This window comes from Salmo trutta, chromosome 9 (genome assembly GCF_901001165.1).
Source record: "Salmo trutta chromosome 9, fSalTru1.1, whole genome shotgun sequence".
Classification (NCBI taxonomy): domain Eukaryota; kingdom Metazoa; phylum Chordata; class Actinopteri; order Salmoniformes; family Salmonidae; genus Salmo; species Salmo trutta.
In genome coordinates this window covers 27753471-27781224 of record NC_042965.1, presented here as the reverse complement: position 1 = coordinate 27781224, position 27754 = coordinate 27753471, and the positions used below count along the sequence as shown (strand labels likewise).

Sequence of the window (27754 nt, the reverse complement as noted above, 5' to 3'; positions counted from 1 at the left end):
GGCTGGGACTTGGCTGTATGTGGACTTTCCAACAAGACAATGACCCAAAACAGACCTCAAGATCCACACAGAAATGGTTCTGTGACAACAAAATCAATGTTCTGCCATGGCCATCTCAGTCGCCGGACCTCAATCCAATCGAAAACCTGTGGGCTGAGTTGAAGAGGGCAGTTGAGCACAAACCCAAGAATGTGAAGGATCTTGAAAGAATCTGCATATGGGAATGGTCCAAAATCCCTCCAAATGTGTTCCGTAACCTTGTCAAACATTATAGGAAAAGACCATGCTGTTATCCTTGCCAGAGGTGGTGACACTAAGTACTAAATGAGGAGTGCCAATAATTATGAAACCTTGATTTTGGTGAAATATATTTTGTATCTAATAATTGTATGATTTTGGTGGGTTCCATTGAAACATTAATAAAGTACAGTATTTTTCACATGTTGGTATTTTGAGTATCTCTATAATTATATTGTTTATATTTTTTAAAGTATTGTTTGTGCATTGCCAGTCAGGGGTGCCGGTAATTTTGGAGCCCACTGTATATCTGACCAAATTATGAAAGACAAGCATTGTCATTTTGAATTCCGTAAAAAGTAAGCGTGGAAGAGGTGAAAAAAGTATTGTTGTCTATCAACAATGACAAGCCACCGGGGTCTGACAAATTGAATGTAAAATTACTGAGGATAACAGTGGACTATATTGCCACTCCTATTTGCCATATCTTCAATTTAAGCCTACTAGAAGCCTAGAGGGAATCAAAAGTTATTCCCCTACCTAAGAAGGATATTGACTTCACCCCATCAGTAGAGGATGCCTGGTCGTTCTTTAAAAGTAATTTCCTCACCATCTTAGATAAGCATGCCCCTTTCAAAAAATGTAGAACTAAGAACAGATATAGCCCTAGGTTCACTCCAGACCTGACTGGCCTCGACCAGCACTGTGGCGGACTGCACTAGCATCAAATAGTCCCCGCGATATGCAACACGCAGTCAGTTAGGAAAGCAAATGCTAGCTTTTCCAAACCGAAATTTGCATCCTGTAGTTCTAACTCCAAAAAGTTTTGGGACACTGTAAAGTCCATGGAGAATAAGTGCACCTCCTCCCAGCTGCCCACTGCACTGAGGCTAGGAAACACTATCACCACCGATAAGCCCACGATAATCGAGAATTTCAGTAAGCATTTCTCTACGGCTGGCCATGCTTTCCTCCTGGCTACCCCAACCCCGGGTCAACTGCTCCACATCCCCTGCAGCTATTTGCCATGCATCTACTTGCCCAAGCCTCCCCAGCTTCTCCTTCACCCAAATCCAGATAGCAGATGTTCTGAAAGAGCTGTAAAACCTGGACCCGTACAAATCAGCTGGGCTAGACAATCTGGACCCTCTCTTTCAAAAATTATCCGCCGCCATTGTTGCAACCCCTATTACCAGTCTGTTCAACCTCTCTTTTGTATCGTCCGAGATTCCTAAAGATTGGAAAGCTGCTGCGGTCATCCCCCTCTTCAAAGTATTCGAAAGCCAAGTTAACAAACAGATCACTGACCATTTCGAATCCCAGCGTACCTTCTCCGCTGTGCAATCCGATTTCCGAGCTGGTCATGGGCGCACCTCAGCCACGCTCAAGGTAATAAACGATATCATAACCGCCATCGATAACAGACAGTACTGTGCAGCCGTCTTCATCGACCTGGCCAAGGCTTTCGACTCTATCAATCACTGTATTCTTATCGGCAGACTCAACATCCTTGGTTTCTCAAATGACTGCATCGCCTGGTTCACCAACTACTTCTCAGATAGAGTTCAGTGTGTCAAATCGGAGGGCCTGTTGTCCGGACCTCTGGCAGACTCTATGGGGGTACCACAGGGTTCAATTCTCGGGCCGACTCTTTCTCTGTATATATCAACGATGTCGCTCTTGTTGCGGGTGATTCCTTGATCCACCTCTACGCAGACGACACCCATTCTGTATACATCTGGCCCTTCTTTGGACACTGTGTTAACAAACCTCCAAATGAGCTTCAATGCCAAAGAACACTCGTTCCGTGGCCTCCAACTGCTCTTAAATGCTAGTAAAACTAAATGCATGCTCTTCAACCGATCGCTGCCCGCACCCGCCCACCCGACTAGCATCACTACTCTGGACAGTTCTGACTTAGAATATGTGGACAACTAGAAATACCTAGGTGTCTGGCTAGACTGTAAACTCTCCTTCCAGACTCATATTAAACATCTCCAATCCAAAATGTAATCTAGAATCGGCTTCCTATTTCGCAACAAAGCCTCCTTCACTCACGCTGCCAAACATACCCTCGTAAAACTGACTAGCCTACCGATCCTCGACTTTGGCGATGTCATTTACAAAATAGCCTCCAACACTCTACTCAGGAAACCGGATGCAGTCTATCACAGTGCCATCCATTTTGTCACCAAAGCCCCATATACCACCTACCACTGTGACCTGTATGCTCTCGTCGGCTGGCCCTCGCTACATATTCGACGCCAGACCCACTGGCTCCAGGTCATCTATAAGTCACTGCTAGGGAAAGCTCCACCTTATCTCAGCTCACTAGTCACCATAACAACACCCACCCGTAGCATGCGCTCCAGCAGGTATATCTCACTGGTCATCCCTAAAGCCAACACCTCCTTTGGCCGCCTTTCCTTCCAGTTCTCTGCTGCCAATGACTGGAACGAATTGCAAAAATCGCTGAAGTTGGAGACTATATCTCCCTCACTAACTTTAAGCATCATCTCACATGTATTGCCGTTTTGAAGGGAGGACCAATACGCAGCAGGAATGTGGATGCTCATCTTTTAATTAGATATAATGAAGCATACACAAAAAACAAGAAAACAAGAATGACAGTTTCACAGGCTAAAGCAACAATACTTAGCAGTGCAAAATGTAACTACCCACAAATGACAAAACAAACACACACCTACTTATAGGACTCCCAATCAGAGGCAACTAGAAACACCTGCCTCCAATTGAGAGTCCAGCACCCAAACCTACACATAGAAAAACTAATCTAGACCATACTAATTCAGAAACATACACCCAAAACCCAAGAACACATAAATAACACACCCCTCTAAACCACACACAAAAAAAACATACCTCTGCCATGCCCTGACCAAATATAATACAAATAATACCTAAATACTGGTCAGGACGTGACATAACCCCCCACTAAAGGTGCATACACTGAATGCACCTAAACAAAGACAACCCCCCCCAAAAAATAAACCCCTAAACTAAAGGGAGGGAAGGGAGGGTGGCTGCCGTCAACGACGGCACCTGTGCTACACCCCCCCTCCCCAACACACCTAAACTGGAGGTGGCTCCGGCTCAGGCCTACTGCCCTCCACACTGCAGACAGACTTGCTCAGTTTCGGGCCGTAGGCAGACTCCCATCATTCCGAATCATAGGCAGATCTCTTCCGTTCCACACTGTAGGCAGACTCATTCGATACACAGTTAATCATATTTAGCTCCGGATTGTCAACAGACTTACTCCCTTGGTTCCGGGTCGCAGGCAGACCCCTTCGGTTCCGGGTCGCAGGCAGACTCCCTCGGTTCCGGGTCGCAGGCAGACTCCCTCGGTTCCGGGTCGCAGGCAGACTCCCTCGGTTCCGGGTCGCAGGCAGGCTCCCCCGGTTCCGGGTCGCAGGCAGGATCCCCCGGTTCCGGGTCGCAGGCAGGCTCCCCCGGTTCCGGGTCGCAGGCAGGCTCCCCCGGTTCCGGGTCGCAGGCAGTCTCCCTCGGTTCCGGACTAGACACTGTTGCCAGATACTCTAGACTGCACACTGGTGCCGGATACTCTGGACTGCACACTGGTGCCGGATACTCTGGACTGCACACTGGTGCCGGATACTCTGGACTGCACACTGGTGCCGGATACTCTGGACGGGGCACAGTCTCCGAACTCTCGAGGCTGGACTGACGCACTGAAAGCTTGGTGCGTGGGGCTGGTACTGGTCGTGCCAGACTGGAGGTACGCACTTCCGCGTCATCACGAGAGGCGGGAACTGGAAAGACTGGGCCATGGAGGCGCACAGGTGGTGTTGCTCGCACCTCCTGCACAACCCGTCCTGGCTGGGTGGAACTAGCAGCCCTGTACGAGCGGGGTGCTAGTACAGGGCGAACTGGGCTGTGCAGGGGCTTGATAGTTACCGTGCGTAGAGCGGGCGTAGGGTAGCCTGGTCCTAGGAGGCGTACCGGCGACCAGAGACGCTGCGCAGGCATCCTCCTACCAGGCTGGATGCCCACTCTAGCACGGCATCTGCGAGGGGCTGGAATAGCTCGCACGGGACTGTGCGAGCGTATGGACGAGATCGTGCGCACTTCTCCAAACTTCGGCGCCCTCCACTCCAAACGTCTCTTCATGTAAGTACGGGTAGCTGGCTTATGCCTTTTCCTTGGCCTAGCCAATCTACCCGTGTGCCCCCCCAAAAAAATATATTGGGGGTGCCTCTCGTGCTTCTCCATCCGCGCGTTCATGGCCTCATATCGCCGCCTCTCAGCCTTCGCTTCCTCGATCTCTTCCCGTGGGCGACGGTATTCCCAAGCCTGGTGCCAAGGTCCAGCCCCGTCCAGAATCTCTTCCCAAGTCCATCTCTCATCATAGTCCAAATAATCCACCTGCTGATCCTTTCTCTGCTGCTTGGTCCTGTTGTGGTGGGTAGTTCTGTCACATGTATTGCCGTGTTGAAGGGAGGACCAATACGCAGCAGGAATGTGGATGCTCATCTTTTAATTAGATATAATGAAGCATACACAAGAAAACAAGAACGACAGTTTCACAGGCTAAAGCAACAATACTTAGCAGTGCAAAATGTAACTACCCACAAATGACAAACCAAACACACACCTACTTATAGGACTCCCAATCAGAGGCAACTAGAAACACCTGCCTCCAATTGAGAGTCCAGCACCCAAACCTACACATAGAAAAACTAACCTAGAACATACTAATTCAGAAACCTATACCCAAAACCCAGGAACACATAAATAACACACCCCTCTAAACCACACATAAAAAAAACACCATACAAAACAAACATACCTCTGCCACGCCCTGACCAAATATAATACAAATAATACCTAAATACTGGTCAGGACGTGACACATCACCGATCGCTGCAGCTGTACACAGCACATCTGTAAATAGCCCATCCAACTACCTACCTCATCCCCATATTGTTTTATTTACTTTTTTGCTCTTTTGCACACCAGTATTTATACTTGCACATTATCATCTGGACATCTATCACTCCAGTGTTAATTTGCTAAATTGTGATTACTTTGCTACTATGGCCTATTTATTGCCTTACCTCCTCACGCCATTTTCACACACTGTATATAGACTTTTTCTATTGTGTTATTGACTGTACGTTTGTTTATTTCATGTGTAACTCTGTGTTGTTGTTTGTGTCATACTGCTTTGCCACTCGACCATCGCGCATCCATATATTTATATGTACATATTATTATTCCATCCCCTTACATTGTGTGTATAAATTAGTCGTTGTGAATTTGTTAGATTACTTGTTAGATATTACTGCACTGTCGCTACACCCGCATTAACATCTGCTAACCATGTGTATTTTTTTATTTTTAATTTTACCTTTATTTGACTAGGCAAGTCAGTTAAGAACAAATTCTTATTTTCAAAGACGGCCTAGGAACTGTGGGTTAACTGCCTTGTTCAGGGGCAATGTGACCAATAAAATTTGATTTGATGATAACTTAAGCACTATGTACACACGTACACATGGATTTTGTGTGTGTAGGTATGTGGTAGTAGAGTAGGGACCTGAGGGCACACACTTAATATGTTGTGAAAAGTGTTGTGAATGTATTGGAATGTTAAAAAATGTAGAACCGCCTTAATTTTGCTGGGCCCCTGGAAGAGTGGCTGATGGGGATCCATAATGGGGATCCATTATAAATACAAATACAAATAGACTAATAGGCTTTGTATTCAGGACATAATTTTTTTGCAGTTTTACTTTAGTGCCTTATTGCAAACAGGATGCATGTTTTGGAATATTTCTATTCTGTACAGGCTTCCCTTTTCACTCTGTCATTTAGGTTAGTATTGTGGAGTAATTACAATGATGTTGATACATCCTCAGTTTTATCCTATCACAGCCATTAAACTCTGTAACTGTTTTAAAGTCACCATTGGCCTCATGATGAATTCCCTGAGCGGTTTCCTTCCTCTCTGGCAACTGAGTTGGGAAGAACCCCTGTATCTTGTAGTGACTGGGTGTATTGATACACCATTAACCACACAAAGGTACAGGCACATGGATACGCACACATTGTGATATTGTTGTATGGTAGTATTGAACATTTTGTGTTGTGAATATGTGGTGGTGTAGTGACGTTATATGATGCACTGTTTTATCTTTAGCTCATTCAGTACAAACATAGTTCACTGTTAAATATTTTGTTGTATATGTAATGTGGGTGCTTTGGTGTGTTTGGACCCCAAGAAGAGAATGGGGATCCCTAATAAATACAAATAAAAATTCAAAGTGTAATTAATCGCTTCACCATGCTAAAAGGGATATTCAATGTATGCTTTAAACATTTTAAAAAAATGCATTTACCAATAGGTACCATTTTTTGCGAGGCATTATAAAAACCTCCCTGGTCTTTGTGGTAGAATATGAGGTTGAAATTCACTGCTCAACTGAGGGAATTTACAGTTTTTTTAACCTTTATTTAACTAGGCAAGTCAGTTAATTTTTAAGAACAAATTCTTATTTTCAATGACGGCCTAGGAACAGTGGGTTATCTGCCTTGTTCAGGGGCAGAACGACAGATTTTTACCTTGTCAGCTCGGGGATTCGATCTTGCAACTTTTCGGTTACAAGTCCAACGCTCTAACCACTAGGCTACCTGCCGCCCCAAAGGTAATTCTATGTGTAGAGTACAGAGATGAGGTAGTCATTCAAAAATAATGTTAAACACTATTATTGCATGCAATTTATTATGTGAGTTGATAATACTTTTTTTACTCCTTATTTAGGCTTGCCAAAACAAAGGGGTTGAATACTTGACTCAAGACTGTTTCTGCTTTTTCAAAACCGCATCATTCCCTGTGCTGCCTCTCTTTCTCCCCACACATCCGGTACTGAAGAAACAAACCAAAAGAAAACTGTTTTCTTTTGAAACGATTTCCCTCTGCTCTCTGACACACACACACACACAAACACACACACACACACACACACACACACACACACACACACACACACTCCGTACATGACCTTTCCTCAAAGCAAAAGGTTTAACGTTGTGCCGTTTCAATTAACGTTGGGGTGAGTGTTCCATCATCTTGCTGGCTGACACACTCTTTCTCTCCCTAATGAAATGCTTTCTTCTTTCAGAGTTCTTAATTACTTTGTTCCAGCGCCTCTGTTCTCCTCTCAGGGACCATGAATAATGCAATAACAGGAACTTTGGAAGTCCTTTAATGATCTATGTTGTATCAACAGCACCTCTTTATAGTGCAATCAGGCAGGGACAATAAGTTATACACAGAATAACAAACTCATAGTGAATTCAAAATGATGTCCCTGAAATGATTCATGTCCATAACGTCTTCCTCCACGCCCTCATCCGGGTGCAGACCAATCACTACTAGTGTGTGTGCATGTGTGTGTGAGTTTGTGTTTCAATACACTGCTGTTGACCTATATCTCATGCTGGGTATTACCGTAATTATAGACTCCTGCATGTTGGTAAGTGATGTTGACAACAGATCAGGGTTAAAATAAACATGAAATCTCCCACAAATCTTTCCCTGTTATTTCAGCTCCGCCAGCGCATTTGGGGGGAAGAGTTGCCCTATCCCTACATTCTCTAAAATAAACAAGGGGGAAATACATTGCATTTACATAGATAAACAAACATGTACTGTAAGTGAAACTACATCCACAGTACACAGGATTATCATAGACAAATAAACATTGTAGGTGAGTGTAATATCCTATTTGAATTATCATGGGTAGACTACAGCTGCCATCCTACTACTGTAGCTACTATAAAATGATTAATCCAGTTGAGCAATAATCCAATTTTGACATACTTAGAGTCAACGTAGCTTTACCTGTGTCATCAAGTTAATCCGTTTACTTCACACCACATTTACATCATGTATATGTAGTACAGGTAAACACCAAAAAAATCATGTTTTCATCCTCATGCATGAAATACAGCAACTGCTCTCCCAAACACACATCATCTCAACACTATATCCCTAGATGAAAACAGAGCAGTAACGCAAGACAAGAGGGGGGATTATTTCTGATTGTGTGCCATTGAAACTTGATCAAATTGCAGCTAGCCAATTGCTACTTTCTAGTGAGTGCAGCCAGTGTTGCAGCTAGCCTAGTGTGCCTAGCACTTCCAGTGAGCGCAGCCTGTGTTGCAGCTAGCCTAGCATGCCTAGCACTTCCCGTGAGGCTAGCCTAGTGTGCTTAGCGCTTCCAGTGAGTGCAGCCTGTGGAACATGCTAATTATCCTCCTCACAGCACTTCTGCTTACTTGATTTTAGAGTGATAAAATGGAGGCAGAATCGGCTTACCTCCGTAAAGCACCGCAATTAATTGTAATCTAGTTTAATAAGAGGCCCACTTTAGCTTGCTAATGTGGCTAATTGTAGCCACACAGGAAGTGCTATTGACTGAGTGGTTGCCATTAGACATGATGAAGGCACTGATGTGTGAATACCTCAGCCCACAAAATACACACATATCTCTCTCAACTGCTATATGTAGACAGAAAAACACAGGGGCATGCGCACACACACACAAACACACACAAGCAAACACCCACAAAGGCAGAGCAGAAAGAGATTTGTTGTGGTGGCTGCATGCCAATGTTGTTTGACTGTAGCAACTGGTTGAGGTGTTTATTCTTTAGAAAGGTGAGGAGAAAAGGGTGAAGATGGAAACGTTTCTGCACAGAGACACAAGACAAGTACTCATTAAATCAGTAGAAGGAACAGTCCAACAGTAAACAACCTATATTTATTGTATCAAAAGCTCCAGATGGTAGAACAGTACAGCAAACCGTTTCATCGTGGCATAACATTCCTCAAGTGTATTAGAAATAAGCAGTACATGTAGGGACTCATGTTATAAGTAAACAATTTAGATAAGACATTGCTTAGAGTATCAGTTGACTCTTAAAGTAGGCCTATAGACAAATAAAGACTTGGGAAGATGAATCTTTGAGTCTGGTGCTAGCTCAGCTAAAGGGAGGGGAGTACTGCAACAGTCCCCTGTCTGTTGGTCCTCTCAGGTTCTGTATCTATAGTGGGCTAGGTTAATCCTAGCCAGGTTTGACAGTAGAGAGACTTGGAGAGGCTGGAAGAGACTCACTTCCTACACAGCTGCTTTACCTCACAGGCCCAGGTGACCCACTTGCTTACACCATCTACAACCCCCCACCCACCATCTACCATATCAAATCCAATCTCATCCCATTCCAATCTGCTGCTGTTCAATAGCTGTCTGTCTGCCTGAACCCAGAATCAGCCATTTACTCCCATCAACACTGTTCCAACACTGCTGAAATAGGAGGGGACTATCTGGCCTTGTAACTAGTTGTGTTCCTGAAACTCACAGGCTACAGAACATGAAACATAGGCTGCTATTCAACTCTCATGTAAAGCAGCTCAAATGCTTGGGAGTGATTCACAAAAGGCCTGGGAGCTCTGCTAGCAAAAGCTTTGTTATCATATAAACCTAGCTAATGACATCAAATCAGCAGCAGTCAACTGTCAAGGTGGCAATTTAAGAAGTAACAAAAAGGAAAAAGCACCCTACGCCACTCTAGCATGTGTAAGCAAGTGCAACACTTGACATCCTTCCAGTCAGACCAAACCATCCACGATAAGCCAATTTATTTCTTGGTAGCATTTTTGTTAAAACCAGCCTAATTTGGTAATTTCTCTTTAAATAAAATTTTACAGAAAGTCAATGGCAGTCATGGATTTGGGATATTCTCCCTTTCAGTGACAAGAAAAGGAAGGACAGGTTGAAGTTGTACTAAGTAAACCTCATTGACAGAACAAGCCTACCTTTCGTGGGTTCTGTGCGCTTGGGTAGATCCAGCGTATCGTAGTTTTTGTCATTCTCGCCGTTTTTTCTGGCTGGATAGAGCCAGAGAGAACATTTGTAAATGCCACATTCAGAGACAACCTGACAGAGTTCACTGACAATGTCCTAGAGACGATGCAGGACCACACACACACACGCGCAGATGAACACACACACGCATGCATGCACGCACAGACACACGCACACAGAAACATGCATCACTGCACACACAAGTCTAGTAGCAGCCCTTCCCAGAGATGGCAGATGGGAATCCCCTTTAATAATGCAGGGAGGGTAATGGAGCCAGGTGACTACAGAAGGGCCAGCTAATGAACCTCTCTCCATCCATATCCTCAACAGGGAGGGGACATGCCTATGTCACTATGTGAGATTCAACCTTTAACATTTCAAACAGAACTTACCAGCAGGCTGAGGGGAAACTGCACTGCAGTCTAAAGCTGGGACTAAAAACTAGAGCCCAGGTTCTTTTTCACTACCCAGACTTACCCGTCTCACCTGTCCCTCCCCTACCTCTACCCCCGAGATTAGGCTAGGTTTGGATTACTAACATCATGACGTTGGGGGGCATGATGAAAGAGGTAGAACTACAGTAAGGGTGCAGCAAATAAAGAGGGGAAACAAGTGAAGTCCTTCAAACTTTTTGGAGGAGACCCAAACTACTAATTCTACAGTAGCAATAAGGGGAGGGGTGAGAGGGTGTGCTGAGTCAAGACATGAGGACACTCACCTTGATTAAACCATTCCTCTATAGTTAGCCAAGGAAGCAGCAGCAATGCCAAAAACACAAGCAGGGAGAAGAGAAGAATAAATGATAAAATAGGTTGTGAGGATTAGAGGTGACAATAACAAGTAAACACTTCAGTCAACTTGGGGCTGTACATTTGAGAGAGAGAGAGAGAAATAGAGAGAGAGGGAGAAAGGGAGAATGTTTGAAAGAAAGCAAGGGAGGGAAAGGAGAAATAGAGGCAGTAGTGCTGAGTGAATAGTGCTTTTCTTGGTCGGTTCAGTTTTGGTTAGAGTATTACAAAACTACCACAGTTTACGATTTCAGTTTCAATTATTCTTTTAAACATGATATGCATTGTGAAATAATGACATTACACTTATTTTTGAGCTTTTTAATGGAAGTTCCACAGCCAAAAATAGTGAACATTCACTTGCCAAAACATAGAAAATATTCCCTTCACTGTCAGGTCCACATTGGGTAGACATCAATAGAAAAATTGGAAATTACTATGAAATAATATAATATTTCAGTTATGTATATTACTTTGTTTTTATTTTATTATTTTATTATTTGTAATTCCTTAAAGTCATCATCTCATCTCTGTTTAAGCAGTAGCAGCCAAACAACGTAATCTCTGTACTCCCCATACTGTTCTGTCTTTAGTTATCTTATTTAGCTAGGCTAGCTGCAGAGCTGTCTGACAAAATCCAGAAGTTACCAGAAAGGTGAAATTTTATCAATTCTTGGAGTAAGCCGCATTACTACTCATTGTTTATGGCCCTCTCATGACAAATAATTACTTTTGGGGATTACGTAGATTACATTTTCCATTACATTTAGTTACATTTAACTGGTTTTAATCGCTCAGCACTAAGAGGCAAAGGGAAAGAAAGAGAGCAAGAGAGAGAGTGGGAGAATATAAGGAAAGAAACAAGTATATAGGTTAAAAAGAGACAAGCAGAGAGTAAATCCTATTAGCACTCCACAGGTCTTCTTTTGGGACAGTGTTCAAAGAGGCTGTGGTGTCAGTGTGCTCGGCTCATTATAGAGAAAAAAGTGTTTTCCAAAAGTCCTCAGAAGAATAGTAAAACAAGGAAAATTTGGGGACATTTCGCCGGTCCCCAAATGGAAAAATTGTATTTTAGGCTTAGGGGTTAGGGTTATGGTTAGGGTTACAATTAGGGTTAGGATCAGGAGTTAGGGTTAGGTTTAGTTTAAGGGTTAGGGGTTTGGGGTTAAGTTTAGGGAAAATAGGATTTTGGATGAGACTACATTTTTTGGTCCCCACTTGGATAGTAAAACCAATGTGCGTGTGTGTATCATTACATTGTAGTGCCATAAACGAGGAGCGAAAGGGTCAGTCACTGCCACTCAAGGCACAAAGCCAGCCACACATAACAGCACAGGAATATAGGAATAAAAAGAGAAATGCAAAAAGCAACTATTAGCATTCACTAAATAAGTTGGCCTGAAGCGTCTGTTCATGGTAATGCCTCTAATGGCACGTGTCAGAATTCGGGGGGGTAATTTAGAGCGTTTATCATGTAACTAATTGCTGGGAAAGACTGTTGTCTGAACAGCTCTCCTGAAAGATCTGACTCCCCTTCCAGCACTCATGCTGGTTTTATAGGGCCGTGTTTAGCTTTTTTAATGTAGGCTATCTCTCCTTCAAAGTACACCTCCAGGGCCTGCGAAGGCTAAACACACCTCATTAACTGCTATGTACAATAGAAGCCGACTGGCTAATTCGCTTGAGATTGCCATCTATGATATTAATCTGTAAACACACACTTTTAGACACATGCTCCAGTGCTTTCTTGGCCTCTAAATCAATGGCGTCCCCCTCTGGACCCTGAGGGGTGAAAGGTCAGTGAAATTGGGTCTCACATCATTGGCTAAGTGATTAATTTCCATCATAATTTGTTGTTGGGAGAGGGAGCTCTGCTTGTTGTTCAGCCATTAGTCAGCCAGTGATTGAGAGGTAGCAAATATACGAATTACATACTGTATCTGTTTAGGACCAGAGGTAGCCTATACTAAATACTGTAACTGTCTAGGGAGAAATAGCTCTGGGCTAAATTAGGTAAATAGAGCTCTAAAGAGCTGAAAAACTGTGTTATAGGCCTGGATACATACAGTTAACTATACAAACTGACATGGCCCATTTTGCAAATTGCATACAGGTTTAGATTCCATTCTAACTGAATGCCAGATAATGAGAAAAGTGAGAACTTTTTCTGTATTGTTGTTAATAGGTGCTTCCTACAGACCAGCCATCACTGGCGGTCCATGGAAGAGACTGTTTTTTGGACTGGGCCTACATTTTGAGGCTGGGCCTACGTTTTGAAGCTGGGCCTACGTTTTGGGACTGGGCCTATTTCTTGGGACTGGGCCTATTTCTTGGGACTGGGACTATGTCTCGCCAGTCTCCCTCTGTTTTGTGCTCTTACCTTTGGCCTTCTTCCCTCCAAAGCAGCCTGCATCATCCTTCTTCTTCCTCAGAGGGCCCGCAGAGCCCGGGGCCTGCAGAACGGATGGGTCTGTGAACTTCTCGGCCCCTGGGATCTCTTTGTGAACGTGGTAAGACAGGTTCCTCATGATACACACACAGTTCTCCACAGACTGGTGGGGGGATAGCGGTAGAGGGAGGGACAATGTCAATTCAACCTATACAGATTGATCAAGCAATACGATATGAAAGGGACTGGTTATTTGCTAGAAATTAGATAGATAACAGCAAAACTCAGCAGTTAAGAGATCTGCATCCACGGTATTAAATGTCTCCAATGAACATATGGCATATTGACAATGCAGATACAGTAATATCGGTCGGGTTGGAGGCTCACCTTGTTGTCCATGTCTTTCTTGCCCACAGCTGACTGCAGGGCGTGCAGCAGAGCATCCACAAGCCCCTCACACTCCCTTAGTCTGCGCCTTGCCTCGGCCCCGTCCGAGCTCACATTCCTGGTGTAGAGAAGGCAGAGAGACAGGGAGGTTAAAGAGACAGAGATACACAGGTCAGAGACACAGAAAACACAACCACATGTTTTAAAGACCAAAAGCATTTAATTAAAAAGCATCAAGAATATAAACAGCTAGGTAGACTTGCAAATGGTACTTGTGGATTCTTCATTCCAAATCAGACTAATGTAAATTGAACAAAAATATAAACACAACATGCAACAACAAATATTTTACTGAGTTACAGTTTATATAATAAAATCAGCCCATTAAAATAAATTAATTAGGCCCTCATCTAAGGATTTCACATGACTGGGAATACAGATTTGCATCTGTTGGTCACAGATACCTTAAAAAAAAGGTAGAGGCATGGAACAGAAAACCAGTCAGTAACTGGTGTCACCACTATTTGCCTCATGCAGCACGACACATCTCCTTCGCATAGGGTTGATCAGGTTGTTGATTGTGGCCTGTGGAATGTTGTCCCACTCCAAATCAAATCAAATCAAATTGTATTGGTCAAATACACATTGTTAGCAGATGTTAATGCGAGTGTAGCGAAATGCTTGTGCTTCTAGTTCCGACAGTGCAGTAATATCTAACAAGTAATCTAACAATTCTCCAACAACTACCTAATACACACAAATCTAAAGGGAGGAATAAGAATATGTACGTATAAATATATGGATGAGCGGCATAGGCATGGTGCAATAGATGGTATAAAGTACATTATATACATACGAGATGAGTAATGTGAGATATGTTAACATTATTAAAGTGGCATTGTTTAAAGTGACTAGTGATCCATTTATTAAAGTGGCCAGTGATTGGGTCTCAATGTAGGCAGCAGCCTCTCTGAGTTAGTGATTGCTGTTTAGCAGTTTGATTGCCTTGAGATAGAAGCTGTTTTTCAGTTTCTCGGTCCCAGCTTTGATCACCTGTACTGACCTCGCCTTCTGGATGGTAGCGGGGTGAACAGGCAGTGGCTCGGGTGGTTGTCTTTGATTATCTTTTTGGCCTTCCTGTGACATCGAGTGCTGTAGGGGTCTTGGAGGGCAGGTAGTCTGCCCCCGGTGATGCGGTGTGCAGACTTTCTGGAGAGCCTTGCGGTTGAGGGCGGTGCAGTTGCCGTACCAGGCGGTGATACAGCCCGACAGGATGCTCTAAATTGTGCATCTGTAAAAGTTTGTCAGGGTTTCAGGTGACAAACCAAATTTCTTCAGCCTCCTGAGGTTGAAGAGGCACTATTGCGCCTTCTTCACCACACTGTCTGTGTGGGTGGACCATTTCAGTTGGTCTGTGATGTGCCAAGGAACTTAAAACGTTCCACCATCTCCACTACTGTCCCTTCAATGTGGATATGGGGTTGTTCCCTCTGCTGTTTCCTGAAGTCCACAATCATCTGCTTTGGTTTGTTGACGTTGAGTGAGAGGTTGTTTTCCTGACACCACACTCTGAGTGCCCTCACCTCCTCCCTGTAGGCTGTCTCGTCGTTGTTGGTAATCAAGCCCACTACTGTTGTGTCGTCTGCAAACTTGATGATTGAGTTGGAGGCGTGCATGGCCACGCAGTCATGGGTGAACAGGGAGTACAGGAGGGGGCTGAGAACGCACCCTTGTGGGGCCCCAGTGTTGAGGGTCAGCGAAGTGGAGATGTTGTTTCCTACCTTCACCACCTGGGGGCGGCCCGTTAGAAAGTCCAGTACCTAATTGCACAGGGCGGGGTTGAGACCCAGGGCCTTCAGCTTAATGATGAGCTTGGAGGGTACTATGGTGTTGAATGCTGAGCTGTAGTCAATGAACAACATTCTTACATAGGTATTCCTCTTGTCCAGATGGGATAGGGCAGTGTGCAGTGTGATGGCGATTGCATCATCTGTGGACCTGTTGGGGCGGTATGCAAACTGAAGTGGGACTAGGGTGGCAGGTAAGTGTGAGGTGATATGATCCTTGACTAGTCTCTCAAAGCACTTCATGATGACAGAAGTGAGTGCTACGGGGCGGTAGTCATTTAGTTCAGTTATCTTTGCCTTCTTGGGTACAGGAACAATGGTGGCCATCAGCAGACTGGGATAGGGAGTGATTGAATATGTCCGTAAACACACCAGCCAGCTGGTCTGTGCATGCTCTGAGGATGTGGCTAGGGATGCCGTCTGGGCCAGCAGCCTTAACATGTTTAAATGTCTTACTTACCTCGGCCACAGAGAAGGGGGGGGGGGCAGTCCTTGTTAGCAGGCTGCAACGGTGGCACTGTATTATCCTCAAAGCGGGCAAAGAAGGTGTTTAGTTTGTCTGGAAGCTAGATGTCGGTGTCCGTAACGTGTCTGGTTTTCTTATTGTTGTCCGTAATTTCCTGTAGACCCTGCCACATACGTCTCGTGTCTGAGCCGTTGAATTGCGACTCCACTTTGTCCTTATACCAACATTTCGCTTGTTTGATTGCCTTGCAGAGAGAATAACTACACCGTTTATATTTGGCCAAATTCCCAATCCTCTTTCCATGGTTAAATGCGGTGGTTCGCACTTTCAGTTTTGCGCGAATGCCACCATCCATCCACAGTTTCTGGTTAGGGTAGGTTTTAATAGTCACAGTGGGTACAACATCTCCAATGCACTTCCTTATAAACTCACTGAACGAATCAGTGTATAGATCGATGTTATTCTCTGAGGCTGCTCAGAACATTTCCCAGTCCACGTGATCAAAACAATCTTGAAGCGTGGATTCCGATTGGTCAGACCAGCGTTGAATGGTTCTAGTCACAGGTACATCCTGTTTGAGTTTCTGTCTATAAGACGGTAGGAGCAAGATGGAGTCGTGGTCAGATTTGCCGAAGGGAGGGCCTTGTATGCATCACGGAAGTTGGAGTAGCAGTGATTGAGTGTATTGCCTGCGCGAGCGCTGCAATCAATTTGCTGATAGAAGGTAGACTTGTTCTCAAATTTGCTTTGTTAAAATTCACGGCTACAAAAAACGCAGCCTCAGGATATATGGTTTCCAGTTTACATAGAGTTCAGTGAAGTTCCTTCAGGGCCGTCGTGGTGTCTGCTTGAGGGGGTTTATGCATAGCCGTGACGATAACTGACAAGAATTCTCTTGGGAGATAATATAGACGGCATTTGATTGTAAAGAATTCTAGGTCGCGTGAGCAGAAGGACTTGAATTCCTGCATGTTGTTGGGATTACACCATGAGTCGTTAATCATGAAGCATACACCCCTGCCCTTCTTCTTCCCAGAGAGGTTTTTATCTCTATCGGCGTGACGCAGGAAGAAGCCTGGTGGCTGAACCAACTCCAACAACGTATCCCGAGAGAGTAATGTTTCTGTGAAACAGAGAATGTTACAATCTCTGATGTCTCTCTGGAAGGCAACCCTTGCTCTAATTTCATCTACCTTGTTGTCAAGAGACTGGACATTGGCGAGTAGTATACTCAGAAGTGGTGGGCGGTGTGCACGCCTATGGAGCCTGACCAGGAGGCCGCTCCGTTTGCCTCTTCTGCAGCGACGTTGTTTTGGGTTGGCTTCTAGGATTAGATCCACTGTCCTGGGTGGTGGTCCGAACAAAGGATCCGCTTCGGGAAAGTCGTATTCCTGGTCATAATGTTGGTAAGTTGACGTTGCTCTTATATCCAACAGTTCTTCCCGGCTGTATGTAATAACGCTTAAGATTTTCTGGGCTAACAATGTAAAAAAACAATATACTGCATAGTTTACTAAGGACTCGAAGCGAGGCGGCCATCTCTGTCGGCGCCATCTTAATTCCTCTTCAATGGCTGTGCGAAGTTGCTGGATATTGTCGGGAACTGGAACACGCAGCTGTACACGTCGATCCAGAGCATCCCAAATGCTCAAATACTCTGGAATTGTGTACAAATTCTTGCGACATGGGGCCATGCATTATCATGCTGAAACATGAGGTGATGGCGGCAGATGAATGGCATGACAATGGGCCTCAGGATCTTGTCACGGTATCTCTATGCATTCAAATTGCCATCAATAAAATGCTGTTGTGTTAGTTGTCCGTAGATTATGCCTGCCCATACCATAACCCCACCGCCACCATGGCGCACTCGTTGATGTCAGCAAAGCACTCGCCCACACGACGCCATACAAGTGGACTTTGGTTGTGAGGCTGGATGGATGTACTGCCAATTTCTCTAAAATGACATTGGAGGCGGCTTATGTTAGAGAAATTAATATTCAATTCTCTGGCAACAGCTCTGGTGGACATTCCTGCAGTCAGTATGCCAATGCACGCTCCCTCAAAATTTGAGACATCTGTGACATTGTGTTGTGTGACAAAACTGCACATTTTAGAGATGCCTTTCATTGTCCACAGCACAAGGTGCACCTATGTAATGATTGTGTTGTTTAATCAGCTTCTTGATATGCCACACCTGTCAGGTGGATGGATTATCTTGGCAAAGGAGAAAAGCTCACAAACAGGGCCGTAAACAAATTTGTGCACAAAGTTTGAGAGAAATATGTTTTTTGTGCATATGAAACATTTCTGGGATCTTTTATTTCAGCTCATGAAACATGGGACGAACACTTTACATGTTCGTTTATATTTTTGTTCAGTGAATTGAGTGAATACAACCTGCAAAGAGGCTCTGTATAGGCCTTTTCAGAGAGTTTAGTTTTGGAGAGAGAGCAGGAGCTGCCAGGCTCGCTGGGGACTTCATTTAAGAATGTTTCCTTTCTGTGCCATATAATCACATTACCAACCACCCAGCAAGTCCTGGAGGAAGTTGAGGGGGGCAGGGGGGCAGTCAGGTTGAGGGGGGCAGTCAAAGCCTTGTGCCCTGCCAGCATGACACACACACACACACACACACACACACACACACACACACACACACACACACACACACACACACACACACACACACACACACACACACACACACACAGTCATACTTGCAATCAGTCTCTGGGGCAGACTCCATTCATCTCAGGTAGAGCCTGGGCCATTACACACTGGGCTAATTAAAACTAATCTATGGTAGAGAAGCAGACAGCGCAGACCATCTGGGCCTCTATTCCCAAGTCATAAAACATCCCTTTTGGACCAGAGAAATCACTTCCACCCATAACGGCCACTAAGGTGCATCCAACAGGGATTGTTTTGAAGGAAGAGTTGTGTGTGTGGTTGTTTGTGTGCGCTTACAGTAGGTGTATGTTTGGACCGACATACAAAGCGGGATAAGTGTTTTTTATTGGCAGGCATTTTATTGTTGCTTTTTCTAGAAAGTACATCTATTGTGGGTGTCAATTTGTGCATGTGTGTGTGTGTGTGTTTCAATGTCAATCTGTATGTCTGAGGGTGTGTGTGAGAGAGAATGTGTGTGAGGGTGTGTGAGAGAGTGTGTGTGTCTGTGTGTCCATTGTGTGACCCATATATCAACTGCCCAGTCCCAGGGGTTAGTCATGGTGACATGCGGCCATAAAGGGACAATAGGCTGTCCTCTGGGAGTGGGTCAGAGAGAGACAGCCTCCCTGGTGGAGACTGATGAAGTGTCCTAACCTCTGGCACCACCATGTCCCTCATCACAAGGTCATAATATAAAGAGAACACTAAAATAACACATCGTAGATCTGAATGAATGAAATCATCTTATTGAATACTTTTTTCTTTACATAGTTGAATGTGCTGACAACAAAATCACACAAAAATAATCAATGGAAATCCAATTTATCAACCCATGGAGGTCTGGATTTGGAGTCACACTCAAAATTAAAGTGGAAAACCACACTACAGGCTGATCCAACTTTGATGTAATGTCCTTAAAACAAGTCAAAATGAGGCTCAGTAGTGTGTGTGGCCTCCACGTGCCTGTATGACCTCCCTACAACGCCTGGGCATGCTCCTGATGAGGTGGCGGATGGTCTCCTGAGGGATCTCCTCCCAGACCTGGACTAAAGCATCCGCCAACTCCTGGGCAGTCTATGGTGCAACGTGGCGTTGGTGGATGGAGCGAGACATGATGTCCCAGATGTGCTCAATTGGATTCAGGTCTGGGGAACGGGCGGGCCAGTCCATAGCATCAATGCCTTCCTCTTGCAGGAACTGCTGACACACTCCAGCCACATGAGGTCTAGCATTGTCTTGCATTAGGAGGAACCCAGGGCCAACCGCACCAGCATATGGTCTCACAAGGTGTCTGAGGATCTCATCTCGGTACCTAATGGCAGTCAGGCTACCTCTGGCGAGCACATGGAGGGCTGTGCGGCCCCCCAAAGAAATGCCACCCCACACCATGACTGACCCACCGCCAAACCGGTCATGCTGGAGGATGTTGCAGGCAGCAGAACGTTCTCCACGGCGTCTCCAGACTCTGTCACGTCTGTCACATGTGCTCAGTGTGAACCTGCTTTCATCTGTGAAGAGCACAGGGCACCAGTGGCGAATTTGCCAATCTTGGTGTTCTCTGGCAAATGCCAAACGTCCTGCACGGTGTTGGGCTGTAAGCACAACCCCCACCTGTGGACGTCGGGCCCTCATACCACTCTCATGGAGTCTGTTTCTGACCATTTGAGCAGACACATGCACATTTGTGGCCTGCTGGAGGTCATTTTGCAGGGCTCTGGCAGTGCTCCTCCTGCTCCTCCTTGCACAAAGACGGAGGTAGCGGTCCTGCTGCTGGGTTGTTGCCCTCCTATGGCCTCCTCCACGTCTCCTGATGTACTGGCCTGTCTCCTGGTAGCGCCTCCATGCTCTGGACACTACGCTGACAGACACAGCAAACCTTGCCACAGCTCGCATTGATGTGCCATCCTGGATGAGCTGCACTACCTTAGCCACTTGTGTGGGTTGTAGACTCTGTCTCATGCTACCACTAGAGTGAAAGCACCGCCAGCATTCAAAAGTGACCAAAACATCAGCCAGGAAGCATAGGAACTGAGAAGTGGTCTGTGGTCACAACCTGCAGAACCACTCCTTTATTGGGGGGTGTCTTGCTAATTGCCTATAATTTCCACCTGTTGTCTATTCCATTTGCACAACAGCATGTGACATTTATTGTCAATCAGTGTTGCTTCCTTAGTGGACAGTTTGATTTCACAGAAGTGTGATTGACTTGGAGTTACATTGTGTTGTTTAAGTGTTCCCTTTATTTTTTTGCGCAGTGTATATAAAAATACAGTGGGTATCATAAGTATTCACCCCCCTTGGATTTCTTCTCTGATACACGTTTTATTGTGTATCAGAGAGGGTTTCAAATGACATTTCTTTTCAATGATCTACACAAAATACTCTAATGTCAAGGTGGAAGAAAAAGTATATATTTTTCAAGATTAATGAAAAATAAACACTAATATACTGTACCTTGATTAAATAAGTATTCACCCCCACTGAGTCAATACATGTTATAATCACCTTTGGCTGCGATTACAGCTGTGAGTCTTTCTGGGTAAGTCTCTAAGAGCTTTGGAACACTTGGATTGTGCAATATTTGCCCATTATTCTTTTCAAAAGTCAGATTTTGAGGATCATTGCTAGACAGATATGTTCAATTATTGCCATAGATTTTCAAGCAGATTTAAGTCAAACCTGTAACTTGGCCACTCAGGAACATTCACTATCTTCTTGGTAAGCAGCTCCAATGTACATTTGGTCTTGTGTTGTAGGTTATTGTTTTCCTGCTGAAAGGTGAATTCCTCTCCCAGTGTCTGGTGTAAAGGTGAAGCAGGTTTTCCATTAGGATTTTGCATGTGCTTAGCTCCATCACTTTTTATCCTGAAAAACTCCCCAGTCTTTGCCTAATGTCAAGTATACCCATACCATGATGCAGCCACCAACATGTTTGAAAATAGGAGGCATTTACTCAGTGATGTGTAGTTGGATTTGCCCCAAACATAAGGCTTTGCTTTTAGGCCAAAAAGTGTATTCCTTTGCTGTGTTTTTTTTTCAGTATTACTTTAGTACCTTGTTGAATACATGATGTATGTTTTGGAATATTTTTATTCTGTATATTTGCATTCTTCTTTTTGCTCTGTAATATGGGTAATTATTGTGGAGTCACTACAACGTTGTTGATCCATCCTCAGTTTTCTCCCATCATAGCCATTGAATTGTTTTAAAATCACCAATGGCCTCATGATGACATCCCTGAGCAGTTTCCTTCCTGTCCTGCAGATCAGTTAAGAAGGACGACTGTATCTTCAATGTGTCTGGGTGGTTTAATACATCATCCACAGCACAATTATTAACCTGAACATCCTTAAAGAGACATTCAATGTCTGATTTGTTATTGTCACCGATCTACCAGTCACGGCCCTCCTTTTTGAGGCTTTCGAAAAGTTCCCTGGTCTTTGTAGTTGAATCTGTGAATGAAATTCATTACTTGAGCATATGTGACAGGTTAAAGGAAATACTAATAGCCTGTTATACATTAAAAAGTATTAGTAAGTTCATAGTATGTGAGGATCTTAAAACATCTAAGGTTAAAAAGATCATGCATTCTGTATTAGTTGATAGAGATGGATAACATTCATATAATTGTGTTAAAGTTAAAAGCCATCAAGTGTACAAAAGGTAAGAATTGTAAAAGGAATGTGTAAACGTTATATTGATTACTTTATTTTGTGGTGCCTAATTGAAGGGGAAAAGTGTTAATCTGTGATCTACTAAATGCTCTTTAATCCATGAGTCTGAGACCGATTGCTCTGGTCTCCACCTAAGTTCGCGGGGAAATCGCGGTCTTTTCCTCATTACAGTAAAAGTTCTCGTTGAGGAAACAATACCGTATCACTCTCGTGATTATTTCTCCCCTTTTTCAGGGGCGTAACATTTTTGGAGGCTCCGCTGAGATTGCTGCTCAGATGTCCAGTTTCCACATCCTGGTGGCTGAATTCCGAGCCAGCTAAATCTCCACATAACAACTCAGGCAGGCTGCAGTGAGGAAAGTGTTGCTGTTCGAGGAGAGCTGGAAGTTGGTGGTTAAGTACGTGTCAGCTGAGGCCATTGATCGACCATCAGAGACAGTAAGGACCATCTAATTCAGAGTCAACTCCTGCACAGTAAAAGTTCCTCCTGTTCTGTCAACATGACGACCGCCTTGGAAGAACTACAGGAAGAGGTAGTAGGAGAATTGCACACCCTGACTAAAGACAAATTACTAGAGATTTGTGATTTCTTTGACATCTCTGTCGAACAGAGAAGAGATGTTCAAGACAAATCCCGCATATCATTGATGACTCACATTATGAGGTTCCTTGAAAGAGAGGAAGCTGCAGAGTTAGAAGATGGCGGCATGTCGGAATTGTTGCTACTTAAAGACAAAATGACAGATATGATCAGTGGCATAGATAACAAAACAGGGCAAACTGACCATGATATTGAAACAGCCGGAACACATCACAGAATAGAGGAACTGAGAACTGCAACCCCACAACAAGGGGTGGGAACTGAGCAGATTACTGCAGCCAAAGCCAGTGATTCTCTGCGTCAGCCCCAACCCCATGCTAATCTTCAGGTGAGCATGCCGCTCTCACCCAGTGCACAGCCCAGCTCATATTGGCGCAAAGAGTTTAAAATTTCTGGTCAGATAGGTGAACCGGGCCAGAAAGATAAACTGATTTTTTCCAGCCTTGCCCATCAGATCGAGAATGGACTTAACAGAGGCTATCCTGAGGTAGAAATAGTAGACGCAGTAGTCAGGGCTATTTCTCCAGGCTCACAGCTACGCAGCTACTTGGAAGGTAAACCCCAGCTAACTCTTACCACACTTAGATGTATCCTGCGTTCCCACTTCCAAGAGAAGAGTGCAACAGAGCTTTACAAACAGCTAGCTTCAGAAGCACAGCATAGCAAGGAGACCCCTCAAAGCTTCCTGATGCGCGTCTTAGATTTGAGGCAGAAAGTACTGTTTGCATCCCAGGAGTCAGAATCAGGGCTTAAGTATGACCCTGCTCTAGTCCAGCGCATGTGTTTACACACAGTCCTTACAGGTCTCCAGAGTGACAGTATCAGGATAGACATGCAGCCTCTCCTGCTAGATAGCGAAACATCAGATGAGGTTTTGCTAGAGAAGCTTAACATTGCTTGTGCTAATGAGATAGAAAGACGAAACAAAAAGCGGTTTAATGCCCCACAGCCTGTTACAACTGTAAGTGTAGTCCAGTTAGAAGATACGCCAACTGCAAAGTGTCCTGTGAAGGAAGCCAAAGCTAAGATACCCGCAGAACTGTTAACAGAGTTAGCTGAACTTAAGACAGGTGTAGCTTCTCTAAAAGGTCTCAGTGCAGAGATTGCTCAGATTAAGGAGACATTACGGCAGCCTATGTTTCAGTCACCGCCTTGTGTCTATGCCCCACCTCCAGTTAGGAGGCCAGATAGGGACCCCCAGCCACCTGTTTCCCATCAGCAGTATTACGGCAACTACAGTCAGCCCCAAGCACCTGACCCTGCGCAGCAGCAATATGCACCTAACCTGTATACCAACCGCTCCGCTCAAGCTCCAAGGAGGTGTTTTGTCTGCCAGCGGGCCAGAACAGATGCACGCTGCACACACTGCTTCCGATGTGGGAGTGGAGAACATTTCCAAGCTGGATGTAAAATCCGGGGAGTCCGACCATCAAGAGAGGCCCCTTTAAACGGGGAAGGGTTACCGCTGAGGGACGAGTGTTAACCGTAGCTACCAAAAAGTCCCAGAAATGTGCAAATTGTGCCAGAGAAGATTCATTTGAGAACCTGAAACAATGTTCATCATGTAAAGAGACACTGTACTGTTCCAAAGTATGTCAAAACCAACATTGGACTAAACATAGGGAAAAATGCACTCACCTGAAAATTGACTCTACCAGGGAAAGGTTTTCCTGCACAGAGGAAAATGCCCACTCTTTACCATCCCTAGCTCAAGGTTGCCACCCCCGTAAGGTCACCTCGCTAGTCGGCAGACAGTGCCTTATTGAGTGTCACCTGAATCGCCACCACCTACAAGCTCTATGGGACACAGGTTCTCAGGTATCGGTCATCGATGAACGATGGAAAGAGAAATCTCTCCCAAACGCAAGGCTGAGAGATGTTTCAGAAATCCTGGACTCACCTGGTGATCTAAGGTTGACTGCAGCAAATGGGACTGAAATGCCATACCTGGGATGGATTGAAACAACTTTTCGGCTAGCCTCTGAAACTGACCAAACAAAGGAACTGATCATCCCAGTGCTGGTAATGAAAGGCTGTCACCTATCTCATCCCATCATAGGTTTCAATGTTATCGAGCACATCCTGACAATGACCGACAAGACTAAACAATACAGTACAGTAAAAACAGCTTTCCCATGCCTCAAAAGAAACAAGGTGAGAGCTTTTATACAGGCTGTTAGCGCAGAACAGACAGATGAATACGCAGTGAAAACCAAGAAAGAGAAGGTTGCTGTACCAAAACACAGTAGCATTCAGATTGAGTGCCGTGTAGCTTCCCAGCCTTTCAAAGAGGACATGACAATGCTTTTCCAGCCAGACCTGAACCCGCAGTGGCCAGACGACCTTGAGTTCTTTGACACACTAGTCAGAGTCAGGAAAGGTGTTTTTCCAGTTGTCATGCTTGATGTCTCTAACCCCACTGACCACGACATTGCCCTGCTAGGACGCACAATAATCGGTACAGTACAAACCATTATGACTGTGTTACCTGCCCAGGTCTTTGAAAAAACTGTCACCCCAGCCACAGTGAATCACACAAGCGTTCGAACCCCATGTACTGCTACTGAACAGTGGGATCCACCAGTAGGTTTAAATCACCTCACCGAAGAGCAGAGAGAGGTTGTTAGGCAAATGCTTAGAGAAGAGTGCCACTCCTTCTCCAGATCAGACAATGACATTGGCTGTATTGAACGATTGAAAATGACTATTTCTCTAAAGGACTCTGAACCAGTCAAGCGCACATACATGTCAGTGCCCAGGCCACTGTATCAGGAGATGAAGGGTTACCTTTATGACCTCATAGCCCAGGGCTGGGTTAGGAAGTCAAACTCTTCATATTCTTCACCTGTCGTGTGCGTTCGGAAGAAGGACGGGACCCTCCGGTTGTGTATAGATTACAGAGACCTGAACAGAAAGACACATCCCGACCGCCAGCCTATCCCTCGGGTCCAAGACATCATGGACAGTTTAGGTGGTAATTCCTGGTTCTCCCTCTTAGACCAGGGAAAAGCGTATCACCAGGGGTTCATCTCTGAAGAAAGCAGACCACTGACAGCATTTGTGACCCCATGGGGACTCTATGAGTGGATACGTATGCCATTCGGCCTCATGAACGCTCCTGCAGCTTTTCAGCGGTGTATGGAGGAGTGTTTGGAAGGGCTCCGGGATAACATCTGCATTCCTTATCTGGACGACACGCTAGTTTTCAGTAAAACCTTCGACAGCCATGTGAATGATGTGCAAAAAGTTTTGCAGCGTCTCAGAGAGTATGGCATTAAACTCAAACCAAGTAAGTGTGATCTCTTTAAACCCCAGGTCCGTTATTTGGGAAGAATAGTGTCTGCAGAGGGCAGCCGAGTTGACCCAGCCGATTTTGAAGCAGTAAGAGCATTGAAAGAAATCAGACCAGAGACTGTGGGCCAGCTCAGAAAAATGCTTGGTTTGCTCACTTACTACAGACAGTACATCAAAGACTTTTCTAGGAGGGCCAGCTGCCTGTATGACCTCCTGAAAGCAGATTCAGAGAAATTACCTCACCACCCACGGAAAACAAAAACAAAGAAAGCAAGTCATGTGGTGCCCTCAAACAAGCCAATCCTGTGGACTGACCAGCATCAACAGGCACTTGAACAGCTGATTGAGTGTTTGCTTCACCCACCAGTCTTAGGTTTCCCTGATTTCACTCAGCCATTTGTTGTACACACTGATGCGTCGCACCAAGGCTTGGGAGCAGTTCTGTATCAAAAGCAAGATGCGAAGCTTAGGGTCATTGCTTATGGCTCTCGAACCTTAACAGCAGCTGAGAAGAACTATCACTACCACTCGGGCAAGCTAGAATTTCTAGCTCTGAAATGGGCAATCACTGATAAGTTCCGTGATTATTTGTACTATGCTCCGACCTTCACTGTATACAGCGATAACAACCCGCTCAGCTACATTCTGTCTACTGCAAAACTGAACGCAACCACTTCCAGGTGGGTTGCAGAATTGGCTGATTTCCACTTTACAATAAAGTACAGGCCAGGCAGAGAGAACGGCGATGCCGATGCTTTGTCAAGAATGCCACTGGATGTAGAGTCACTGATGGAAGAATGTTCTGAGGAGCTTCCACCAGACACCATTGCCGCCACGATACAAGCAGTTGAGGTACAGAAAGAGGCTGTGGTACCTTGGTTACTTTCAGCTGCATCTATGTCAGTATCAGTTGAAGGTGAGACAACCACTGCAACAATCAGCTCGATCCCAAAAGATGGGATAAGAGAAGCACAAGAATCTGATCCGGTCATCCGTCCTGTGCTCAATTTCAAACTGTCTGGTTCCAAACCGCCAGTTAAAGAGCAAAAGGAATGCAGTCCAAAGACAAAATGCCTATTCAGGGAATGGGACAAATTGACAATAGACAGTGATGGCAGTCTGTACAGAATCACTACAGCCCGCAAGCAGTTAGTTCTACCAGAGCAGTACAAAGGTAAAGTGATGGAAGAGTTGCACAATAACATGGGACACCAAGGTACTGATCGCACTGTATCACTAGTACGTGACCGCTTCTTCTGGCCATATATGCAATCTGACATCGAGCACTATGTGACTAAAACTTGTTGCTGTGTCAAGCAGAAAAAGCCAGCCCATGAAACAAGAGCTCCTCTGACAAACATTGTGACAACACAGCCATTTGAACTGGTATGTATAGACTTCCTTCATCTCGACAGATGCAAAGGGGGATATGAGTACATCCTCGTGATTGTTGATCATTTTACACGTTTCACTCAAGCCTACGC

The 27754-nt window shown here is 44.9% G+C and overlaps 1 protein-coding gene across 6 annotated transcripts in view; it reads right to left on the bottom strand.

The window, feature by feature from the left end:
• The window catches only part of LOC115200345 (armadillo repeat protein deleted in velo-cardio-facial syndrome homolog), a gene marked incomplete in the record, with an annotated part of 350855 nt that overhangs the window by 50306 nt on the left and 272795 nt on the right, over positions 1–27754 (bottom strand). For 5 of the 6 annotated variants that reach the window (XM_029763330.1, XM_029763331.1, XM_029763328.1 and 2 more), the window contains 4 exon segments: positions 10103–10174; positions 10870–10887; positions 13320–13491; positions 13716–13833. In XM_029763330.1, the coding sequence (XP_029619190.1) occupies positions 10103–10174; positions 10870–10887; positions 13320–13491; positions 13716–13833 (380 nt within the window). 6 annotated transcript variants of the gene reach the window in all.